Source organism: Schistocerca cancellata, chromosome 6 (assembly GCF_023864275.1).
Source record: "Schistocerca cancellata isolate TAMUIC-IGC-003103 chromosome 6, iqSchCanc2.1, whole genome shotgun sequence".
Classification (NCBI taxonomy): domain Eukaryota; kingdom Metazoa; phylum Arthropoda; class Insecta; order Orthoptera; family Acrididae; genus Schistocerca; species Schistocerca cancellata.
Window position 1 is genome coordinate 261,205,963 of NC_064631.1, and position 24,078 is coordinate 261,230,040.

A 24,078-nucleotide genomic window follows, 5' to 3' on the forward strand; every position below is an offset into this window, starting at 1 on the left:
ATGAATTCAGATAGCACAATTTGTTTAAGGCAATTCCTTGAAGTCTAAGATGCCAAGGTGCAAATGATTTTACTGTAACTTTAGTATGATCAAAGTAAATACATGTAATCCAGCACAGACTTTATAACTTTTCTGAGGAAATGTGCTGTGCCACAAAAATGACAGCTACTTTCAGTAGTTGTTGCGCAGCTATATAAAAACATGGAATTGTAAAAATACAGACAACATTTATTTTCCTATAAATTATGTATTATTCAAAAGTATAATTTGTACTCTTCCCTTTTTTTTTCAAATATACCCTAAAGACATCAATGCAAATACAAAACAGAAGTTCAATGCAATACAATTATTAGTTACAATGTGCAACATAAGTGATGATATATCTTCAATGGTCTCCCAGTTCTGCTCTTGATTTGCCAATCTGTTTTGGCATTTTTTTGTTAGTAGAGTCTTCCAATTCACGTGGTTTGTAATAGTGTGGAGCTACTTCCAATAACCATTTACTTTCAATTTCAGTAACCTGAAAATATAAAATAATGAGTATCAAAACAGTTATACTTGTAACGATATGGATACTTGCAAGTGAATACTCTTAAAGTAAAGTGGTAAGTATATCAGGAAGGAATTATTCAAGAAACAACGCTGCCTGAAAATGGCTCTGTGTTTCTTATACACACATCTACATGTACACTCATTGCTACAGGAATTGGTATGCCCTGTAAAAGTTAATGGTAACTACATGCATGGTAAGCAACTATGTTGATTGAAACAATCCAGAAAACTGCAAACTGATGTCTTATCATTTTCATGAGAAAACCTGAAAGAAAATTATGTAGTTGGTTGGTTAGTTTGATGTTGTAAATATGGCTACATGCTGACAATTTGCAACTTCTTTTTCTCTTTATGCTAAGTTGGTAATTCCTACCCATCACCTTTTACATATTACAAAAATAGAAGTTGTTCTACGAAATAGGAGTTTCCAAGGAGCAGTTATTTACTTTGCATGGTGACTACTCAAGCTTATATACGGCATTTTCCAAAAACAGGATAATTCATATTTATCGATAATTTATACATATATGAGAGATTTGTGTGTGTGTTTGTGTTTGTTATTGTCTCTATCAACGTACCAACGCTTTTGTTTGGTAAGTTACAGAATCTTTGTCTTTAGATATATTTTTCCCACGTGGAATGTTTCCCTCTATTATATTCATATATGGAATAATATGCATTAATTTACACACAGTGAAATATTAAATATTTTAAAATTTGTCATTTATAAAAGTCAATAAAATTAAACTTCAATGCTGTGTTAAAAACATAGAATTCCCTGAGATTTTATGAAATTTCTGAAATTCCCTGTGATTTACTGAGAATTCCAGGTTCTCAAGGTTTTCCAGAAGAATCAGCCCCCTGCTTTGCTGCCTGTCAGACATTTTATATCACTGGATAAGTGATCAAAAATTTTGATGGCTGAATCTTGCACCTTTTGTACTAAAGACAATCTTACTGTCAAGTAATGAATGCCATTTTTTCCTTCTCTAATTATAATTATGTACATTATCGTTCCTTTTGAACTGCAATGAATTATTTACAACAAACTTCATGAGAGTATAAATATACTGCGAGGCAGTAGTTAAAATGCCTAACTCTTTAAACAGATGTCTGCAAGATAATAGTGAGTGAGCACCACATATTATTCCTGCAGCACATTTTTGAGCAATGAAGCCTTCCTTCCTTCTGAATGAGTTGTCTGAGAATATAATTCCATATGACATTTTTGAAGGAAAATAACCCAACTTATTGATTTGTCTCTCCCCAAGATTTACTATGACTAAAAGTGCAAATGTGGCTGAAGTGAGTTATTTTATCAGCTCCGAAATTTTCCTCACCATCTGCTACATATACCACTGGTGCAGTACACCTGAATACACTGTGTCTTTTTGAAACTTAAGAGGGTGACCATTTGCAGAAAACCACTCAATAATACTTTTAAGAACACTGTATACATGTTTCGACTGATAACAATACTAGTATCATCTGTAAAAGAACTAATTTTGCTTGTCCATGGTGTATAAGTGGACAAGGGAAAAAAAGCCTGGATTTTTCCCAGATTTCTCAGTTAAAAATAAACTTTCTCCTGGGAGAAAATGCACTTATATTTTCCTTTCGAACTGCAAAACATATCAATCCTTTGAATGGTTATGGTTTTATACATGGGCGTAAAATATCCTGGCACTTTAGAAAACAAATGTCAGGGAAAAAAAAACAAGTTTTGGAAAGACCTTTGATTTCCTGCAACATGCATGCTGCATATTTTTGCATTACAAAAGGATAAATTCGAATTACTTTCTGAAGTGCTGAAACTGAGATTGCGACACGCTCTTGTAACACCACCATAGCTCCTGTCACATGATCTCACCAGCCCGATGACAGCAGATATTCAGAGCATAGGGTACGTGCTGTAGTCAACCAATAGCAACATCACTGTTAAGTAGCACGAACACCCAAACAGGAAAAGTTAATGGTTTAAATTAACATAAATAGTGTTGCTACAAGAAAAGCAAAGCTTTCACATATAATATTGGTCTCTAAGGTTAATAAACTGCAAGAGAAGCTAAGCTTTCACACATAATGTTGATTTTACATTTTAAGATATACCACACAAATGTGCCAGTAAAATATTTAATACCGACATAAATGTCTCATTTTCTGGGCCCAAAATTCTTCTAAAGGGCTCATCATCAAAGAGTTGATTTTTAAATGAGAGTCAAACGCTCTGTGATTTAAGAAATTCGTCGTACATTCTCACACATGGTTCAACTTGCGTAAAAGGAAATTTATTTTGAAGGTAATGCTTTTCAAACCACCAATCGCAATATTTTCCCTTGACCTGTTAGAAATACGTTCATTTCAGCAGTTGCCAGAGAGCGCCAAATAACAGGTGCCACCGCACTTACACAGCTACAACGGCGTAGGAAGCCCATATGTTCATATATGTAAAACATTAAAAGATCTTTCATTATGTTATAAAAGAAACAAGACATAAGAGGATACTCCAAGAGCATCAGAATTTTGTGAACCATACTAAAATGTGCACAACTAAAGCACATACTTAAAGGGCACATTCGTACGTCCAAATTCCCAATTAAGTAGGCCTTGACCTGATATTAAGTTTTTCAGTGTGGTTTTCAGGATGTAAATTTTCTTGGAGTACCAGTACTGTATTATCTCATGTTTGGTTCTTTATTATGGCATAATGCCGTATGTGCTAGAAGACAAAAAGGTGCACTTGAAATGCAGCACACAGTTGAAACCGGCCATTAGAGTGGATTTAAACACTTCATTTCAAACACACTGACTGCCTCAACAGGAAAGATAAATAAAAGCCAAATTTGTTTAGCAACCGACAAAGATAGCTTCACTGTTCTGCAAGGCGATTAATGCTTGAGTGTCAGGAAGGTAGAAATAAAATAAAATTTGAAACTAATAACATACTGTAGCCTTCCATAATTATGTGAATGTATTTTAATTCACTTGATAGCTCCCGGCCACAGAAATCCTTTTTGTTTTTCTATGACGTGAGAGCAGTAAATGAAGAGGAAACAGCAAAATCACTAAATGTAAACACGGATCACGTGGAGACTAGCCACTTCTCCACTCTAACTCACACTGCTCTGTGCATCAGCCCCAAGTCTACGATATTTCCAAACTGGTGCAATACTAGATAGTGGCCCCTCCCCCTCCCTCAAGGGTCTGAGGTAGGATGTCAAAAATTAAAACAATTTGAATTTTAAAAAATAAGTTCATTTTGTAGTGCACATCTTTCAGAGGAGTCTGATACATAAAACATATGTGTTTGAGGAAGTCTAAGACATGTTATTTGATCTTAAGTCTGCCAAAGTGGAGTGCCACGTCTCTTCACACAGCTTTCTTTTATCGAACATCACTGTATTTCGCTCTGTGGAATTAAACGTGTATATTTTGTAATGGATGGCATCAAACTATATCCAGGACAGCGGAAATTAGAATGTCCTGCGGTGCCTCTCCTGCTCCTGTTTGGATTATTTATAATCGGGAGAACAAGAACTCTTCAGAAAATTTGCACTCTTTAGTGCCTATTAGCTATTAACTTGCTGTTTTGTCTGACATAAAATTAATCAGCAAAGACAAGAGACAAGCAAGACAGTACACATTTCTTCAATCCTTAGCTCCCAGCATTTTTTCCTCTTAACCTTGCTACAGCTTTACATGACAAGCTTTCCTTTCTGTGAAAGAATCTATTACTCATAATTGTTTGTCAAACATTTTGCTACATGAAAAATTGACATGTCGTTGTTTAACACAGAGAAAGCTGTTAATATAAATAGTACCCAAGACTGGTGTGGTTTCTCGATTTGATAACGTCTATTTTGTCACTGTCCGATGGATGAAACAAAATAGGCCATGTTCTACATCCTGGAGGACCTCCTCACTATGGATCAATTGGAATGAAAGTAATTCTAATCTAATCTAGTACTGCAGCAATTGAAACACACACCTAATAAAGGAGACTGTTTTGGTACAAATGGTCAAAGGAGACTGTTTTGGTACAAATGGTCATTTTTATAACACGACAGATTATAATTCGTAAAGTACCAATATCAAATGCCTATTAGGCCTACTACACGCAAAAGACTTTATGTTGGGAAATAGTTTCACATTTCATTCATACACTCCAGTTTCTCAAGCATGAGATCGAAAAGTAGTCGTACAAATTTTTTATATAAATTTGGAATTGTCATATTCTTCCATAATTTGTGTGATGTCCTCATTTCTTCTCCTTCCTCATTCTAACAATCAATCTTGTCATCACCAATCCAATAACTCTTCCTACCATTGCCAAAACTTATTCGCCGGTAAACTTCATTAACCCTGTCATAATCACTGGTTTAGTTATCCCACGATTATTCTCCGGTTAGGCTTTGTTACATGGTCATACAATGCGTTTTCCATGCTACTTCCAGAGTAGAACTTCAGTTGTTGCTAGCCAGGGACAGCACAACTGGCCCTTACTAGTGTAGCAATCTGGTCAAAAAATTTCTGTCAAAATTTCATTTTCTTGGATACAGTGGGAAGATAATACGTAATATTTCTTACCTGTTACTCCTCTTAGTCGTTTAATTCCACTCTGGTAATTTGAATCTACAGATTTTGCTAATAATTATTAGAACACTGATAATCCACACCCAATCAACCACATAAACAAACAGCAATTGGTATTCACCCGTTTGGGTTTATTCGGCTCAGCTTGTAAAGCCTCATCCCCTTTTGCCTGCAGTAAAGTTTATTTCTAGATGCAACAAGGATTCCCTGACAGAGACATCACATTCATTAAGCACGCATTCAAAAATCAACTTATGATTCATTCAGAAATCAACTTAGAATGTGTTCAAAAATGTTCAAAAACCAACAGGGATGTATTTCAAAATCATATGAATAATCAATAGACCAATGTGTGCTGGATGCTAGGCACTTTGTGAAACAAGGTTTCTTTCCTGAAGAATATGAATGCATGAATCTGGCAGCTTGGGCGCACCAGTAAAACTTCTCCCAGTAGCATCTAGCAGCTTTCTGCGACTGCTTACATGGCCAACAGCTACATTTCTGTAGCCGGAAGTGAGAGAGACTCAACTGCGCCTGCACATGTTTTATTGCTGCAGTATTATTTTGCAGTAGCGGGATACAGTAAGATCCTTTTTTAGAGTATCGATTCTCACCAGTCAAAATTACAAAAAAATTTACTGAAAATTAAAACAATGAAAAATTCTTGGGTTTTTCCCAGATCTCTGGGTCGTATACACCCTGCATTAGATGAGAGGTCATTTGAGAAACAACAGGGAGCCTAGATTGAGCATTGTGGATTCCCAAATGTGATTTCTCCCCAATCATAAGAATCTCTACATCGGTTGAATTATTAAGTACAACTTTCTGCATTCTGTTGGTTAAATATAACATTATTCATTGGTTGACTACACCATCATTTCCATGAATTCTCAGTTTACCTAGGAGAATATTATGATTCACACAGTCAAATGCATTCTATTTGGTACAGAAAATAACAACTGAGGCTATTTTATTATTTGATGCTTGTAAAATTTGGTGACTGAATATGGAAATGGTCTTCTCAGTCAAGCAATTCTTCCAAAATCCAAACTGTTGATATAAATAAAATAGAAAGAAACATTCCACATGGGAAAAATATATTAAAAACAAAGATTCCATGACTTACCAAACGGGAAAGCGCTGGTAGATAGGCACAATAAAAAACACACAAACACACACACAAAATTTCAAGCTTTCGCAACAAACGGTTGCTTCATCAGGAAAGAGGGAAGGAGAGGGAAAGATGAAAGGATGTGGGTTTTAAGGGCGAGGGTAAGGAGTCATTCCAATCCCGGGAGCGGAAAGACTTACCTTAGGGGGAAAAAAGGACAGGTATACACTCGCACACACACACATATCCATCCACACATATACAGACACAAGCAGACAAACATTGCAGGATCTTTTATTTGTCCCTGCCAAAAGTTCCATTAACTTTTTCTTTCACAGGATACTTTAATTAACTCCAGTGATCCATAGTTTTTTATATGATTTTTTTATGCCACTTCTAAGTAATTTCAAATAAATGAATTTTTTGTGAGATAGATTAAATTTTATGTTTGCATTTGGTTCCTTATACTTTCATCCTAGGTAATCTTGTCTAAACTGTTCATAAAAATAACTTTTCCAGTCATTATATTCTACCTAATTTCCATGGAGGAGTGCCTATACTGTAAGGTATTATCTTATTTATTCTAACTAACTGTGCATCATGATCAAAGAGAGTATTTGTTACTGGGTAAACGGTTATTTTCTTGCTCTGAGTTATTGTCTTTACCTGTGTTGTAAATCTAATTACTGAGATCAAATTTCATGATCCAGATAAGGTTTCCAGATCAGTTTTCATATCAGAATCTTTTAGAAAATTGACATTGAAATCATCAGACTGCTTGCTGCTGTCTGATGTATAGTTTTAAGGAATCCAAATTCCTCATAACCATTCCAAGTTTCCCAGTGGGGATCTACTGTAGTTACAATTAAAAGTGAACTATCCTGCAGTATTATTTCACAAGCTCACACTTCTATGTGCCACTCATTATTTTAACATTTCTGAATTTGTGTTCTCTCTTAATATGTGTAACAATTCTCACTTTTCCCATATTAATTCTACAAAAGCAAGAAGCTAGAGTGTAATTTTTAAATTTAACTTCACTAAGCCCCTGCTGTTATACTAGCTCAGCTAGGCACAGGATGTCTACCCTTTTCACAGCTCTCCAAATTTTTACAACAGGCTACAAGATGTTCTACATTATCATCCAGTCCTCTAATATTCTGATGAAGTAAGCTAACCGTCCTTTGCTATCTATTAGTAAGCATTTTTAGGGCTCTTCTGTTGTTTTGACTTCTTTCACAAAAGTGTGTCTCAATCATTATTCTAGCCCAAAAAACACTACTAACCACAGGGATCTTGCTTTGTGTAATGGTGGCCTCTTGTTCCTTTGCTACAAGAAGTTTATCCAACCTATCTCTTCCTCTCTTTCGAAGATGTAGGCCATGTGTAGTCAATGTATTCACAACAGTGAAATCAAGTGAATGAATTTGAGGAAGGTGGAGATGAGGAACCAGGTATGCAATGCAATAACACATTCATTTTTAGGAAACTTCAAATCAAATAAGGAGACCTAAAAAGGTCATGGCTTCAATACAACTCTCTCTCTCTCTCTCTCTCTCTCTCTCTCTCTCTCTCTCTCTGTCTCTCTACATGTCCATCTACCTACCATCCCTCACTTTCTCTGTCCTGTGAGCTTTGACTGTAATATGCCCATAAAACTCTATTCGTTTACAATAGTGCAAGCACAGAAAAATGAAATGCTAATTAGTGAAAGTAAAAAGTACTGTAACAATTTTGCTTTTCTTTGCAGTTAATTTGTCATATACAAAGATTTACACATGAGGTATACAGTCCTATAGAGGTAATTCTGCCGCATCATACCACAATACACAGCAGAGCACAGACGTGGATGACAGTTCTTATGTTAATGAGTTCTATGAAATGTTGAAATAATATTTCTCCATTCCATTATTATAAGTGATCTATACTGACACAATAGCTCTGTAATCACATAGATACATTAGAAAATTGTGGCAATTATGATCTTTATTTCACTCTGACTCTGCCTTCAAAAGGGACAAATTTGTTATGTAAACATGCTGATTGATGCTTTTCTAACATAATAAATATTCCTGAGGTTCTTGGGTGTAGTGTTGGACACTGTCTGTAAAATACCAACCTGTCTCATAAATTCTTTAGTAGTGAACACCAATTCATGGTAAAGCACCCAGCGAGGCAGGTCTTCAAATAAGGCACTGTTTGGATGAATCATAACTGTTTGCTGATGCTTAACAGTTTTGTACTGACCACCTTTTGAAAGCCGTGCAATGTGATAGAAATATCCAGCCGTAATTGCCTGTAGGATGAATTGTACATTAGTAATTACTACCAACTAAATAAGTTTTACATGCAATATGACTATGCAGTAATGAATACACTATCTAAATACATTCAGCCATACGAATATGTTACAAAATTGTTGCAATGAATTAGAATTTTTACGATTTTTTGATTACGAACTTCATTTTACAGAGAAAACTTCAACTAAATACACAGCCTGGATTACTTTACTGTTCAGGGTACAGTGTCTTACAGTTAAGCTGAAGTTAACACAGGAGATTTATCTGTTTGTACCTCCAGTTTGGTCAGAAATCTTGGAGATATACATTGAGAGAGAGAATGTATTTTTTGTCTCATTAAATGGAATTTAAGGTTTGCATCTAAGAATGTTCCAGGAATAACTGACCTTAATTCAGAATATTCGAACATTAAACACCGCCATTAGGGGCAGGCCTGGTCTACGACTGTAGATTTGCAACAGTTACGCATAAATAAATTATTGTACGATGATTAAACTACATGATAACATTATTGTGAACACAGCTCAAATTGATGAATGTTTAAACGAATTTTTCATAACGTTTTGAATGTTGATTTTGACATTATAGTTTAACAGAGTAAAGTAAATCCCTTCAGAATCCCTTTGGACTTGATCAAGAAGGTGAGTGCATTAAGAATTGAAAAAACAGTTTCAACAAAAAAACAGGGAAAGATTTTATAGTAGATTATCATTAAAACAAAAAAATTGCTGGCTGGGATGAGATACACATTTAAATTATAAAAGCAGTACATCACACTGTAGCTGCTTACTAGCTCTAATAATAAAGGAAAGTTTTGAATAGGGTAGCAAACTATGAGCTCAAGTACGACTAGGTAAACAGCTGTACAGGAAAAGGTCAAGCGAAGATACAAGAAACTATCAACCTACTTTTAGTCTTCCAATCCTGTTGAAAATGATGGAAAAAATCAGCTGCAATCTAAGATGTAAAATTTTCTTGTAAAATATATTGTTCTAAGTAACTAATTTGGATTCCAATGAAGAAAGAGACTATAGATGCAACTTCCTCTAAAAATAAACAAAGTAGTTGAATGGAGGCTTCCTCTGTGAACCATGGCCCTCAGATGAGCTGCAATGGCTTGTGTGCTTCAACAATACAGATAGTCATACCATAGGTACAATTACAGCAGAAGGGTGTCTGTGGAGAGGTCAGACAAGCCTATGGTTCCTGAAGAATGGTGCATAGCCGTTTCAGAAGTTGCAGGAGCAACAGTCTAGATGACTGACTGATCTGCCATGTAATATTAGCCAATGTGGCCTCACTATGCAGGTACAGTAAACAGCAGAAAGTAAGGGGAAACTACTGCTATTATTTTTCCATGAGGGCATGCAGCTGTACTGTATGGTTAAATGATAAAGACATCCTCTTGGGTAAAATACTCTGGAGACAACATAGCCCCCATTCGGATCTCTCAGGGCAATTTTGTCAAGAAAAACGAAACTGGCACTCTCTGTGTCAGAATGTGGAATGTAAGATACCTTAATCTTAGAGATAGGTTATAGAATTTTTAAGGGAAGTGGATAGGCTGAAGTTGGATATGGTGTAATGTGGTGGCAGGAAGAACAAGACTGCTTGTCAGATGAGTACAGGATTATAAATACAAAATCAGGAGTAGGTATAATAATGAATAGGAAGATATGAATACGGGTACACTATTATGAACAGCAAAGCAAACACATTATCATAGTCGAGACAGACATATAACAAATACCCACCACATTCACACAAGTTTATATACCAACTATCTCTACAGATGTCGAATAGATTGAAAGAATGTATGATAAGATAAAAAGAGATTATTCAGATGGTTAAGGGAGATGAAAATTTAATTATGTTGGGGGACTGGAATTTGACAGCCAGAAAATGAAGACAAGGAAAAATAGTAGGAGAGCATGGACTGAGGGAAAGGAATGAAAGAGAAGAAGCCATCTGGTAGAGTTTTGCACGGAGCATAATTTAATCATTGCTAATACTTGATTTAATACTCATGAAAGAAGATACCTGGAGACAGACAGAGATTTCAAAATCAGATATTAAATTGAAAAAAACATTTTCAGAGGCACATGTGAACTCCAACCACAATTTATTGGCTATGAGCTGCAGGTTAAAACTGAAAGAACCACAGAAAGGTAGTAAATTAAGGAAGATGATTGAAGTTTAATGTCCTGATGACATTGCACTCATTAGAAGCAGATCACCAGCTTGGAATGCTTCAAGGATGGAGAAGTATATTGGCCATGCCTTTTTCTAATGAACTATCCCAGCACTTGGGAGGTGGGCTGCTAGATTGTTACCGGTAGGTCGGAACAACATGTCAGTGTTATGGAGATGCTTCGGGAACTCAAAAGGGAGGTAAAGTGATGTTCTTTTTGAGGAACTATTGAGAAAATTTAGAGAACCAGCAATTGAAGCCGACTGCCAAATGATTCTTCTACTGCTAACATACATTGCACGAAGGGCCATGAAGATAAGATAAGAAATTTCGGCTCATATGGAGACATATAGAGAGTTGTTTTTCCCCCGCTCTATTTGTGAATTGAACAGAAAGGCAAATGACACGTAGTGCTACATGGTACCCTCTGCCACGCACCATATGACGACAGGCAAACTATCTTTGTAGATGTAAATCTAGATGCCTGGAGCAATTTAGGGAAACCACAGAAAACCTAAATCTGGATGGGTGTAAGCGGATTTGAACCACTGCTCTCCTGAATGCAAGTCCAGTATGCTAACTATTTATACATCTATACATGAGGTTACTACTACTACTATTTTATGGATTAAATAAACCTGTGACCATTCGTGCTGCCATTCTCTGTACACGTTCAATATCCCCTGTTAGTCCTATCTCGTATGGGTTCCACACACTTGAGAAATATTCTAGAACCAGTCACACAAGTGATTTGTAAGCTGTCTCTTTTGTAGACTGATTGCACTTCCCTAGTTTTCTACCAATAAACTGAAGTCTCCCACCCGCTTTACCCACGAGTGAACCGATGTGTTCATTCCATTTCATATCCCTATGAAGTGTTACATCCGGGTATCTGTATGAGGTGTAGAGATGGGGGATCCGCTCCTGAACTAATTCATAGAGTTGAATCTTTCAAAGGAGTGAACAATCAGTGATTCAGAAAAAAAGAACGGTAGCTCCAAACGTTTCCCACGGCAGAGAGAGAGAGAGAGAGAGAGAGAGAGAGAGAGAGAGAGAGAGAGAGAGAAGGAGAATATCAGCGGCGCCTCTTCTGGTCAGAGCACAGTGCACGCCACACAACACAGCCGGCGCCGGCCTCTGCCCTGCTTCTACCTTGGCTGCCTGCATTGTGCAGTGCCCCATTGGATTTTGTGTTTCACATATGCCGTGCCGTCTCTGTGCGTCCTCTGCCGCGTGCAGTGTCTGGCACAGCTTAACTTAGCATCACACTCTGTCGGCGATCGTTTCAGTTGCACGTCCTGCCCTCTGGGCAGTTGACGCAAGCAACAGGACAGAGAGCCTCCTAGCGGAGAACGTAAGAACTACTTGCAACAACCTGCTCGCAAGAGAACAGACGATTTGTCTCAGAGCGGGTGACTGGTGGCCGTTCACTGCTCTCCCCACCCTCGGAACTCGCCCGCTCAACGCTCACCCCACCATTCTCGACTCTAGCCAGAGCGTTGAGCAAAGCAACTCAGGTGTCACTCCGGTCTCTGCGGTCTTAGCTCACGCAGTAATACAGCTCGCGGCTCGACCTGCTTGACTCAGCGCTTCTGCATCAGAGTTCGTCTCTACTGGATATTGTTCTTCGTAGTAATACCGCTATGTATATTACATTATTATGTTATGTATACATCATTTGTTTTTATTTTATTTTTATTTGTTTAAACTGATCAGATTAGGTTCCTGACGACTCCTCTTACTATAGGATTTTTATTATGGACACTCGAATTTACGCTTTAATTACGAGCGAACTGATAAATGTATCGCAAAATGTGATACACCAATATTTTCCTTGTTTTATTCTGCGTAAGGCTATAAGCAGCACTTTAGTCTTACAGTCAAATTTATATTTTTTTTTCTTATTCTGGTACGGATTTTGCGATTTTAGGCGTCTTCGGAAGGAAACGTTCACTTTAAAAATATATGGCTTGCGATGTATTTGTACGAGGTTAATGAAATTTTAATACATTATAGCCAAATATATTGTTAATGTAAATCTCAAGTTACAACATTTTCCGATCACCCAAAAAACCACGATAGTGCAAAATAAATCAATAACCAAAAACTTTGTCATATCGTGGAAATTTCAACAAACAATACAAAATTCTTACTCATTATCTGTGTTACTTCAAAATAGGATCAAATAAGATCGAAATACAGGTATAGTACTGGAATAAACCAAGTTTAAAGGGCAATGTGCCTTTCATTAATTTTCTATTGTGAATGAGTGGTGAGTCATGAAAAAGAGCTAGTTCATTTCAGGGAGTGAACAGTTCTGATCTGATCTCTGAAAAGAACAGTTTTGCCCATCTCTAATGAGGTGGCCGGTTCGAACATTGACTCGTTTATATTATAGTCATAGGATACCACGTTTTTTTTCATTTTGTGAAGTACAGAATTTTACATTTATAACCATTTAGAGCAAGTTGCCAACCTCTGCACCACTTTGAAATCTTATCAAGCTCTGACTGAATATTTATGCAGTTTCTTTCAGACAGTGAAGCCTGATTTTAGTATTAATATTGTCTGGAAGGTCATTAATATACAACATGAACAGCAAGGGTACCGACACACTTCCTGGGGCACACCCAAAGTTACTTGTATATCTGATGATGACTCACCATCCAGGATAATGTGCTCCCTATCAGAAAGTCCTCAATCCAGTCACAAATTTCACTTGATACCCCATATCATTGTACTTTCGACAATAAGCATAGGTGTAGTACTGATTCAAATGCTTTTCAGAAGTCAATAAATACCACATTACCTGACTGCCTTGATCCAAAACTTTCAGTATCTCATGTGAGAAACGTGCGAGTTGTGTTTCACGTGATCAATGTTTTCGAAAATCTAAACAGGGTGGTATTGAGGACGTCATTCTGTTCAAGATACCTCATTATGTTTGAGCTCAGAATATGCCCTAAGATTCTACAATAAATCGATGTCAAGAATGTTGGATGGTACTTTCGTAGATCACTTCTACTACCCTTCTTGTAGATGGGTGTGACCTGTGTTTTTTGTTTAAGGGATCTACGATAGATTATAGTAAAAAGTGAGGCTAACTCAATCACTAATTCAGTACAAAATCTGACAGGGGTTCCATCATGCCCTGGAACTTGGTTCAATTTTAACGATTTCATCTGTTTCTCAAAACCATTGTTACTATAGCTGGAGTCATGAATGATGGTGATCGAGTTTAGGCTTGTTTTGTGCACCTATCTCACACATTCTCCGACAGCCAATGAGTGTTCAGTAGTGTTCTCAGCACTCTGTTCTGAATGCTACAAGTCGTTTAGTGAATTTTTATTGCATTTGTTGTGAGTTATCCTCGCTGATTACGGTTATATGTGATACATGCTGTGTAAGAAAGTGAGAGACATAATTTGCAGGATATATGCTTTCTTCAAGCAGAAAGCATGCACATGTGCATACCGTAGCTCTCACTTAATGCAATACTTGTCTGTGCCTTGACATGTGCGAACCACCATCATTTGTGAATTGGACAATAATACTTATTTCATTCATCTTTTCAGTGGTATGAGGATTAAATTGGGCAATTCTCATGGGTTTTTCTTTGTAAAGGAACACTTGAAAGAGGAGTTAAGCATTTCAGCTTTTGCCTTGCTACCATCAATTTCAGTTTCTGTCTCATTCACTAGGGGCTGGACACTAACTTTGGTGCATTCACATATGGCCAGAATTTCTTTGGCTTCTGTGAAAGATCACTTGACAATTTTCTACTACAGTAGTCACTGAAGGCATCATGCACTGCTCTCTTAACAGCCAAATATATTTCATTCAGCATTTCAGTATTTATAGCCTTGTGCTTTGTTTTACACCCATTCTGCAGTAATCTCAAATCTTTAGAAGTTTCTTTACAGTGACTGTATACCATGACGGTTCCCTCGCATTATGGAATGTTCTACTGGGTACATATCTAACCAGTGTGTGGTCAACTATTCTTTTACACTTGAGCTGTAACTCTACAGGCTCCTGTCCTGTGCTGACAGTTTCAAGTTCCTCATGGAGATATGACACTACTGATTTTTTATGTAGATTACTGAAGATATATATCTTCCTGCTTGTTTTAGTTATACTTTATACTTTGGAAACCATTGTTGCCACAACCACGTCATGGTCACTGATACCAGTTACAATGTAGACATCCTCAAAGGGGGTAGGTCTATTTGTTGCTATTAGATCCAATATATTTCACCAGGAGTGTGGTTCCTAACTATCTGTTCTGGGTAGTTTTCAGAGAAGGCATTTAGTACTGTTTCACAGGACATCTTATCATGCCTACCACTAACAAAACTATAATTTTCCCAATTGTTGGATGATTAAAGTCTCCACCAACAATTTCAGTATCAGTACTTACCTCACTCACTGACAAATTACTGAAATGAGACTTGGATAAGTTGAAAGATCCAGAGGTTGTTGTGAGTTTCAAAGGGAGTATTAGGCAATGATTGACTGGAACAAAGGTAAAGAACACAAATGGATAGCCTTGAGAGATGAAATAGTGAAGGTAGCAGAGGATCAAATAACAAAAATACAAAGCCCAGTAGAAATCATTGGATAACTCATGAGATACTGACTCAGTGATGAAAACAGCAAAAGAAGCTGACAAAAGAGGACACAGACATCTTCTACCTATGAAAATATTAAAGAGGCCTTTGGAGAAAAGTGAATCAGCTGTACGATGTGCATTCAAGTTCTAAGGCCTCCGATTTTTTTTCTAATTAACTACTCACCCGAAATCAATGAAACTGGCGTTACTTCTCGATGTAATCGCCCTGCAGACGTACACATTTTTCACAACGCTGATGCCATGATTCCATGGCAGCGGTGAAGGCTTCTTTAGGAGTCTGTTTTGACAACTGGAAAATCGCTGAGGCACTAGCAGCACAGCTGGTGAATGTGCGGCCACGGAGAGTGTCTTTCATTGTTGGAAAAAGCCAAAAGTCACTAGGAGCCAGGTCAGGTGAGTAGGGAGCATGAGGAATCACTTCAAAGTTGTTATCACGAAGAAACTGTTGTGTAACGTTAGCTCGATGTGCGGGTGCGTTGTCTTGGTGAAACAGCACACACGCTGCCCTTCCCGGACGTTTTTGTTGCAGTGCAGGAAGGAATTTGTTCTTCAAAACATTTTCGTAGGATGCACCTGTTACCGTAGTGTCCTTTGGAATGCAATGGGTAAGGATTACGCCCTCGCTGTCCCAGAACATGGACACCACCATTTTTTCAGCACTGGCGGTTACCCGAAATTTTTTTGGTGGCGGTGAATCTATGTGCTTCCATTGAGCTGACTGGCACTTTGTTTCTGGATTGAAAAATGGCATCCACGTCTCATCCATTGTCACAACCGACGAAAAGGAAGTCCCATTCATGTTGTCGTTGCGCGTCAACATTGCTTGGCAACATGTCACACGGGCAGCCATGTGGTCGTCTGTCAGCATTCGTGGCACCCACCTGGATGACACTTTTCACATTTTCAGGTCGTCATGCAGTATTGTGTGCACAGAACCCACAGAAATGCTAACTCTGGAGGCGATCTGTTTAACAGTCATTCAGCTGTCCCCCAAAACAATTCTCTCCACTTTCTCGATCATGTCGTCAGACCGGCTTGTGCGAGCCCGAGGATGTTTCGGTTCGTTGTCACACGATGTTCTGCCTTCATTAAACTGTCGCACCCACGAACGCACTTTCAACACATCCATAACTCCATCACCACATGTCTCCTTCAACTGCCGATGAATTTCAATTGGTTTCACACCACGCAAATTCAGAAAACGAATGATTGCACGCTGTTCAAGTAAGGAAAATGTTGCCATTTTAAGTATTTAAAACAGTTCTCATTCTCGCCGCTGGCAGTAAAATTCCATCTGCCGTACGGTGCTGCCATCTCTGGGACGTATTGACAATGAACGCGGCCTCATTTTAAAACAATGCGCATGTTTCTATCACTTTCCAGCCAGGAGAAAAAAAATTGGAGGCCTTAGAACTTGAATGCACCTCGTATGAATATCATGGATAGAAGGGAAAGCTGAAAGACAGAAATCATATATAGAATGGCTATAAATGGGAAGTGAACTCCAAGGCAGTACTCTAGAAAAGGAAGAGGAAGTAGATGAAAATGAGCTGGGAGCTACAATAATGTGAGAAGACCTAAATCAAACAAGACCTGTGGAGTAAACAACATTCCTGTAGAATTACTGAGGTTCTTGGGGGGAGCCAGCCATGACAAAACTATTCCACCTGGTGTAAAAGACAGGTGAAGCACCCTCAGACTTTAAGAGGAGTGTAATTATTCCATCTCCAAACATGGCAGGTGCTCATACGTGTGAATGTTGTTACATTACCAGTTTTATAAATAACATACTGACACATATTACATACAGAAGAATGGTAAACGTCTAGAGGCCAATCTTAGGTAAGTACAGAAGAAAGGAAAACTTCTACAGGTTGACCTCAGGGACGATCAGTTTGGGTTCAAGAGAAATTTAGTAACACATGAGGAATTTTGGGTCCTGTGCCTCATGTTAGAAATCTTGTAGAAAAGTAAACGTATATTTACAGCCTTTATATTTAAAGAAAGCTTCTGATAATGATGGCTGGAATATATTCCTCGAAAATTCTGGAGACAGCAGGAATAAAATTTGGGGAGCAAAAGGTTATTTACAAATTGTACAGGAACCAGACCACCGTATTTACTCGAATCTAAGCCGCACTCAAATCTAAGCTGCACATAAAACATGAGACTGGAAATCAAGGAAAAAAAATTTCCCGAATCTAAGCCGCACTCGAAATTCAAGGGGAGAGAAAAGTTTTAGGCCGCACCTCCAAATCGAAACAAAGTTGGTCCATTGTAATATGAGACACAATTTAGGTCGAATGAATGGCGATACAGCTACAGTAGTTTGGTTCGAGTTGTAAGCTTAGCAGTTAAGCTTTACCAGGTAGCCATTGCTATGCGTCAGGCGCTGCATCCGTATTTATACGGGTACTCTTCCTTTTTCACGCGCTTCGTCTGGTTTGAATTGATTGCTTATTTTTCTTTGATCTGATAAGTGCCGTTCTTTTTGTTATAGGTGTTTACGTCACTCTAAGCTGAAAATGCATTACTGTATTGTGTCATGCATTGTTCGTCACATTCTGATAATGAGTGTTTACGGCCTGTCGCTGCTCACGGCATGGCTTGCTTTTGTGTGCGCTACCGCCACTTACAATAAAAAAAAAAAAAAAAAAAAAAAAAAGAGAGAGAGAGAGAAATCGTCTCGTTAGCGAAACAACGGCAAGAGACTGCTATTTGTTGTTACTTACACTGCTGCTTTCTTTGATAATGATCAACAAGAACTAAATAATAGACTGCGTATGATAGAAGATGTTCTGAACGAGAGTTTAGTGAACATTTTTCTCCGTTTGAAAATCTTTGCAGACGCCTCTTTAGTACATTACATTCTGCACAGAAATTAGAGTCCTCTTAGATTTAAAAATCTAGTCAATTGCCGTGCTTCATTCCTGACTATTAGGCATAAGAATAATACGGATATAAACATGGCATGATATGTATATTCTTCCGCGTTTGCTGTTGTCTCACTCTAGTTTCGTAGTTTATTAGGCAGACAGGATTTAAATGAGATAGCAGCAAACACGAAAGAATACATGGCAAAATGTTTATATTCTTTTAATTCTTATGGTGAAAAGAATAATGCATGTGATTCACAATTCAAAAAGTTCCTATTAGCAACCATCTCTTCTCACAGGTAGGAAAATTTCAGAACGTAGAGTTGGCCATATTGACAAACATCCCAAACAGTCTTGCCATTTGGATTTTCGTAGTACATTGAAATGCTGCTACATTCGAAGATGAACAATATGGAATTTGTATTTACTTCGTTGGATGATGTATGAAAATGCAGTGGTCGAAACTCGGGGCGGAGAAAAAAGCTCGTCTTCCACCTTTTTTTAAATTTATTTACTGACGCAGAGGTTTTGGCATCAGTATTTATCATTGTGCCTGGAAAACATGCCTGTGTAGCGCTACATATATTCGACGGCAGAAGTTAGTTGTGGCGGCACCTACCAACATTTTTCAGAACTTCCGCTTACTGTGCACTCGATTCTAAGCCACAGACAGTTTTTTGGATTACAAAAACGGGAAAAAAAGTGCGGCTTAGATTCGAGTAAATACGGTACATGAAAGGGAAGCCATAGTTGACATGCGAGCAAGACAGGTTAGTAGCCTGACCTCAGGTGTTATTAAGTCTGTGCATTGAAAAAGTTATGAAGGTAACTAAAGAGAAATTCGGAAACAATATTAAAGTTCAGGGAGAACAAAAATTAAAACTCTGAGATTTGCTAGAGACATCATAATTCTGTCAGAGGACTTGAAAGAGCAGTTGAACAAAATGTAAGATGAACACCTACCAAAATTAAAATAAAGAGAAACTTGGAAGATCAGTAGTTCACATAAGAGGAGAATAATGCTAAAGATTAAGTGGGTAGATTGATAAGGGGGGTATTGAATCAAAATGAGGAAAAAAGAAGAGATTGGTTGATGGTATGCATCCAAAGGCATTAAGGAGTCATCAGTTTGATTATGCAGGCAATTTTTGGCGGGGAAAAATTGTAGAGGGAAACCAAGGAATGAATACGACAAAATGGTTCAAGTGCATGTGTGAGGGGGCTTTAAAAATTAAGTTACACATAATTATGTCAGACCAAGCAACTTTTATTGAATGCTGCCCTATACTTCAAAGAGATACAGATACATGACACCATTTTTCATCATAGTCACTGAATCTCTGTGCACAACAATTGGAGCATTCTGCCAATAGCTCAATTCCTTGAACATAGAAATCCACTCCTGGGCCATGGAACCATTCTCATTATTGGAAAGCCTACTTCATTCCAAATGTTCCTTGAGCTTGCCGAAAAGATGAAAATCACCTGGTGCAAGATCTGGACTTCCCCGTTAGCATAACTGATGTATATTTGGCCTTGGTCAAACTGTTGGCATAGCACCCTTTAACTATATCTGAAAGCGAAACAGCATTTGAGCCCTGTAGCACCAGAAATTCATGTTGAACCTGTGTGCAATTTAGGCATTTTGCCCACAAGTATCATTCTGTCCTGTATACTTCAACTGTGGAGTACATTTCCAGTTTTCGTGCCTTTTCAGTTGTACACTGCAATGCACCTGTCACCTGTACCGCAGTAGGTCTGTTTCTGCAGGAAACCTGGAATGTGTACTCTCCTCTGACAATGTGCCATTCTTGTTACATGATGGTCTTTTTAGAGTGGGACAATACATTGACTTGCTTTCTGTCCCCTATGTACATCTCAAGGTTGTTCAATGAGGAAGAGATTTGCACAGGATAGAGTACTGTGGAGAACTGCATAAAACTCATCTCTGGACTGAGGATGATGACAACAAAAACAATATGGAATGGAGGGGTACAGCTGCAGGCACTATCTGCGGTTTAACAAATGCATTTAACTAGTTGAACTGTAACTTGCTCATCTGGAAACTAACATTATACTAGCAAGTCTGGAGTGGAATGTAAATAAATAAAAGAAAGAATACACAAAACCCAGCACAATCTGGCTGAGGCCTTGTGCAGTCTACAGTCACATATAAGTAAGACTGAAAACACAGTGCCTCGATAACATGGTCGGGAGGACATAGCTGAGTGTATGCATCTGCATTTTTATAAGTTAGCTCTGAAAAATGACTTCATGTCGACAGCACAGTTCCTCAACCATTTGATTAGTGGTAACATTCACTCCTTCTGTTATTTGTTATCTATGAATTAGATAACTATGGGATTACTGCTGTAAGTAAGAAAGGTAAGAGTGAAAGGTGGAAGCAATGTGTAGAGGGTGTCTACAAATAAATTAAACTTGAAGGCAATAGAAGAGAAAGAGAGGAGGAACTAGGTCAAAATGAGATGGGAAATGTGATAGTCTGAGAAGAACCGTCTGCAGCACTGAAAAACTTAACTTAGACATTTGGAGTATAACTTAGAGTGATTGAGATGTTCATGACAGCCACTCTTGACAAAACTATTCAACTTGGTGCGCAAGATACATAAAACAGACTAAGAACCCTCAGACTTCCAGAATACTGCAATAATTCCAGGTACAAAGAAGCTAGGTCCTCTCATGTGTGAATATTATCAAACCATCAGTTTAATAAGTCATGCTTACAAAAGACAGACACAAATTATTTACAAAAGAATGGAAAATATAGCAGAAGATAATCTCAAGAATGATCAGTTTGTGTTACAGAGAAATGAAGAAACACACAAGACAACACTGACCCTATGACTCCTCTTAGAAAACAGACTGAAGAAAGGCAAAGCTACATCTACAGCATTTGTAGATTCTGAGAAAGCTTTTGCCAATGGTGACTGGAGTACACTCTTTGCAAGGATAAAATACGAGGAATGAAAGACTATCTACAACTCCTATGGAAGCCAAACTGTAGTTACAAGAGACAAAAAACATGAAAGTGATACAGTAATCGAAAAGTGAGTAAGACAGAGTTGTAGCCTATCCATAACATATATCTGTACACTGAGCATGCAGAAAAGGAAACCAAGGAGAAATTTGGAAAGAGAATTAACATTCAGGGAGAAGAAATAAAAATTTTGAGGGTTGTCAATGACATCATAGTTATGTCAGAGACAGCAAGGGACTTGGAAGAGAAGCTGAACAGAATGCATAATGTTACAAAAAGAGATTATAAGATAAACATTAGCAAAAATAACAGTACTGGAATAATACTGAATTGAATAAGGGTATTTGAGGGAATTAAATTAGGAAATAAGATACTAAACAAAGAAAATGAATTTTGCTATTTAGGCAGCAAAATAACTGACAAAGATCAAAGTACAGAAGACATAAAATCCAGTCAAGCAATCGCAAGAAAAATGTTTCTGAAAAAGAGAAATTTGACATAGAATATAAATATAAGTGTTAGGAAGCATTTTTCTCAAGGTATTGTCAGGAGAGTAGCCTCGTACAGAAGTGAAAAGTGGACAATAAGTAGTTCAGAAAACAAGAGAATAGAAGCTTTTCAAAATGTGGAGCTACAGAAGAATGCTGAAGATTAGATGGGTAGGTCAAATAACTAATGAGGAAGTACTGAATACAATTCGGGAGAAAAGAAATTTGTGGCACCACTTGACAAAAAGAGAAGCGATCAATTGATAGGACACATCATGAAGCATGAAGGATTGTAAATTTGGTCATGTAGAGGGAGACCAACGGGTGAATATTGTAAGCACGTTCAGAACTGTATGTAAATTTTGTTTTCAGATAAATGATCTACCTTAATAAGCAACAGAGATGCCGAAAACATTCCTAGCTCCTACTTCACCATCTTCGAATAATTGTTCCAACAAACTAGGTTGAAACTGAACATCACAAAAATCCTCATGAAACAATTCAAAAGTAAACATTAAAAACTGCAAGAGATTAAAATATATCATAACAATCTAATGGGTCATACTGGGCACAACAAAAAGATTCATACAATTATAGCTTTCGGCCATTAAGGCCTTTGTCAGCAGTACACACACACACACACACACACACACACACACACACACACATATTCACACAAATGCAACTTGCACACACGTCTGCAGTCTCAGAGAACTGAAACTACACTGCGAGCAACAGCACCAGTGCATGATGGGAGTGGCGACTGGGTGGAAGGTAAGGAAGAGGCTGGGGCGGAGAAGGGGAGGGATAGTATGGTGGGAGTGGCCGACAGTAAAGTGTTGCAGTTTAGACGGAGGGCAGGAGAGAAGATGCAGAGGGAGGAGGGGGTAAGTAGCGGAAAGGAGAGCCTATCACGACTCAGCATCTCCGCTATATGGTGAGTAGCAACTTTCCTTCTCTGGTATTGTTACATTCCATCCTGAATTTTCGATTGTCTGATTAATGGGTCATATTCTTGTGTCTGAACAAGAATGTTAACTGGGACACACATAATGAATGCCAGCAAATACTTTCAGCAGTTTCAGATTTGCAATGCATATACCAAAAATGCTACTGGCATCAATATGCATAACATAGCATAGTTAATTTGAGTCCTTCATTTGGTATGGTATATTTATAGTATTCCGAGGCTGTTCAAACAACGCATCTCAAATACTGAAGTTCCAGAAGACAACTGTTAGATAAATGTGAACCATATATCCAAAAGAATCTTGTGACTCATTATTTCACAAACTACAACCCCTAGCTGTCCTTTCTCTACACACTTACATAATTATAATCTCCTTACACAGCACAGTAAAATTAATTCAAGAAAATCAATTTTTTTAAAGCTGTAAGTGCAGCCAAAGTTAATTTTATATTTCCGATTTGATAATTAAAATTATATGCAAGGACTCCATGGTATACTGTGATGAGAGTTTATAATGAATTAATAGGCAAAAATATACTTAATATGAAGCCAGATCCTATAAAAGAAGGCTGCAAGACATTCTGTGAGATACATGCTACTACTACTCAACAGAAAAATTCATACAGGATGAATTAAGAATTATAGTGTGGAGTAACTTGCATGAGATTTATTGAGTAACTTTATTCCACAACAGAACTATATAAGTATTATGTTACTACTTTTAGTATTCAGAATTCACAGTGCTAATGAACTTGCCAGCAAGGAAGTACATTAGAGATTGTAATTAACTCCCACTGCGGTTGCAGAAGCACCAAAAATAGGATATAAATATTGCTGCTTGACAGATCATATTCAGTTCACTACCCGATATCTTCTTATAAACTACACCAATCAAACAATATCAAAGTGATAAATAAAACTCTCTGAGTTTTGGATCTTAATTAACTATTGTTAAACACTGTCAAATTACTGTCACATTTTACTGATCGGAAATAGATCTTTCTTTTTTCTTTAATGAAAAGAAAATACAGATTTGATTTCAGAACTGGCCTAAGCCTTTTAACATAAGACAGGTAAAAAGCAGCATTTCTTAATTTTCTATTCACAAAAGGTATAACCGAACCAGATATACACAAGCAGTCCAAAAAACTGGTGGAACTAGTGAGACAAATGAACAGAAATTACAGACAGGCCGAAAAACATTCCACACAGCAAACTCATAACATGTGACTTACATAAACTGTGCCCATTATATGTTCTGCTGCATTCAAAGTATGAAACAGTAATATCACAAGCAAGGTTTAACAGTCCACTGGTGATGATGAGATATTTCGAGACAGAGCACAAGCTTGGACTGAACAAGGAT

At 37.6% G+C, this 24,078-nt stretch overlaps 1 protein-coding gene across 1 annotated transcript in view; it reads right to left on the reverse strand.

Annotated features, from left to right (window-relative positions):
- Window positions 1–203: 203 nt before the first annotated feature.
- The window catches only part of LOC126191167 (pre-mRNA-splicing factor ATP-dependent RNA helicase DHX16), a 121,235-nt gene continuing 97,360 nt past the window's right edge, over window positions 204–24,078 (reverse strand). Inside the window, exons 15-16 of the mRNA XM_049931940.1 lie at window positions 8,376–8,552; window positions 204–520 (exon numbers count right to left, since the gene is read on the reverse strand). Coding sequence (XP_049787897.1) covers window positions 386–520; window positions 8,376–8,552 — 312 coding nt within the window. The 3' untranslated portion in view covers window positions 204–385. The remainder of the gene's footprint in view (window positions 521–8,375; window positions 8,553–24,078) is intronic.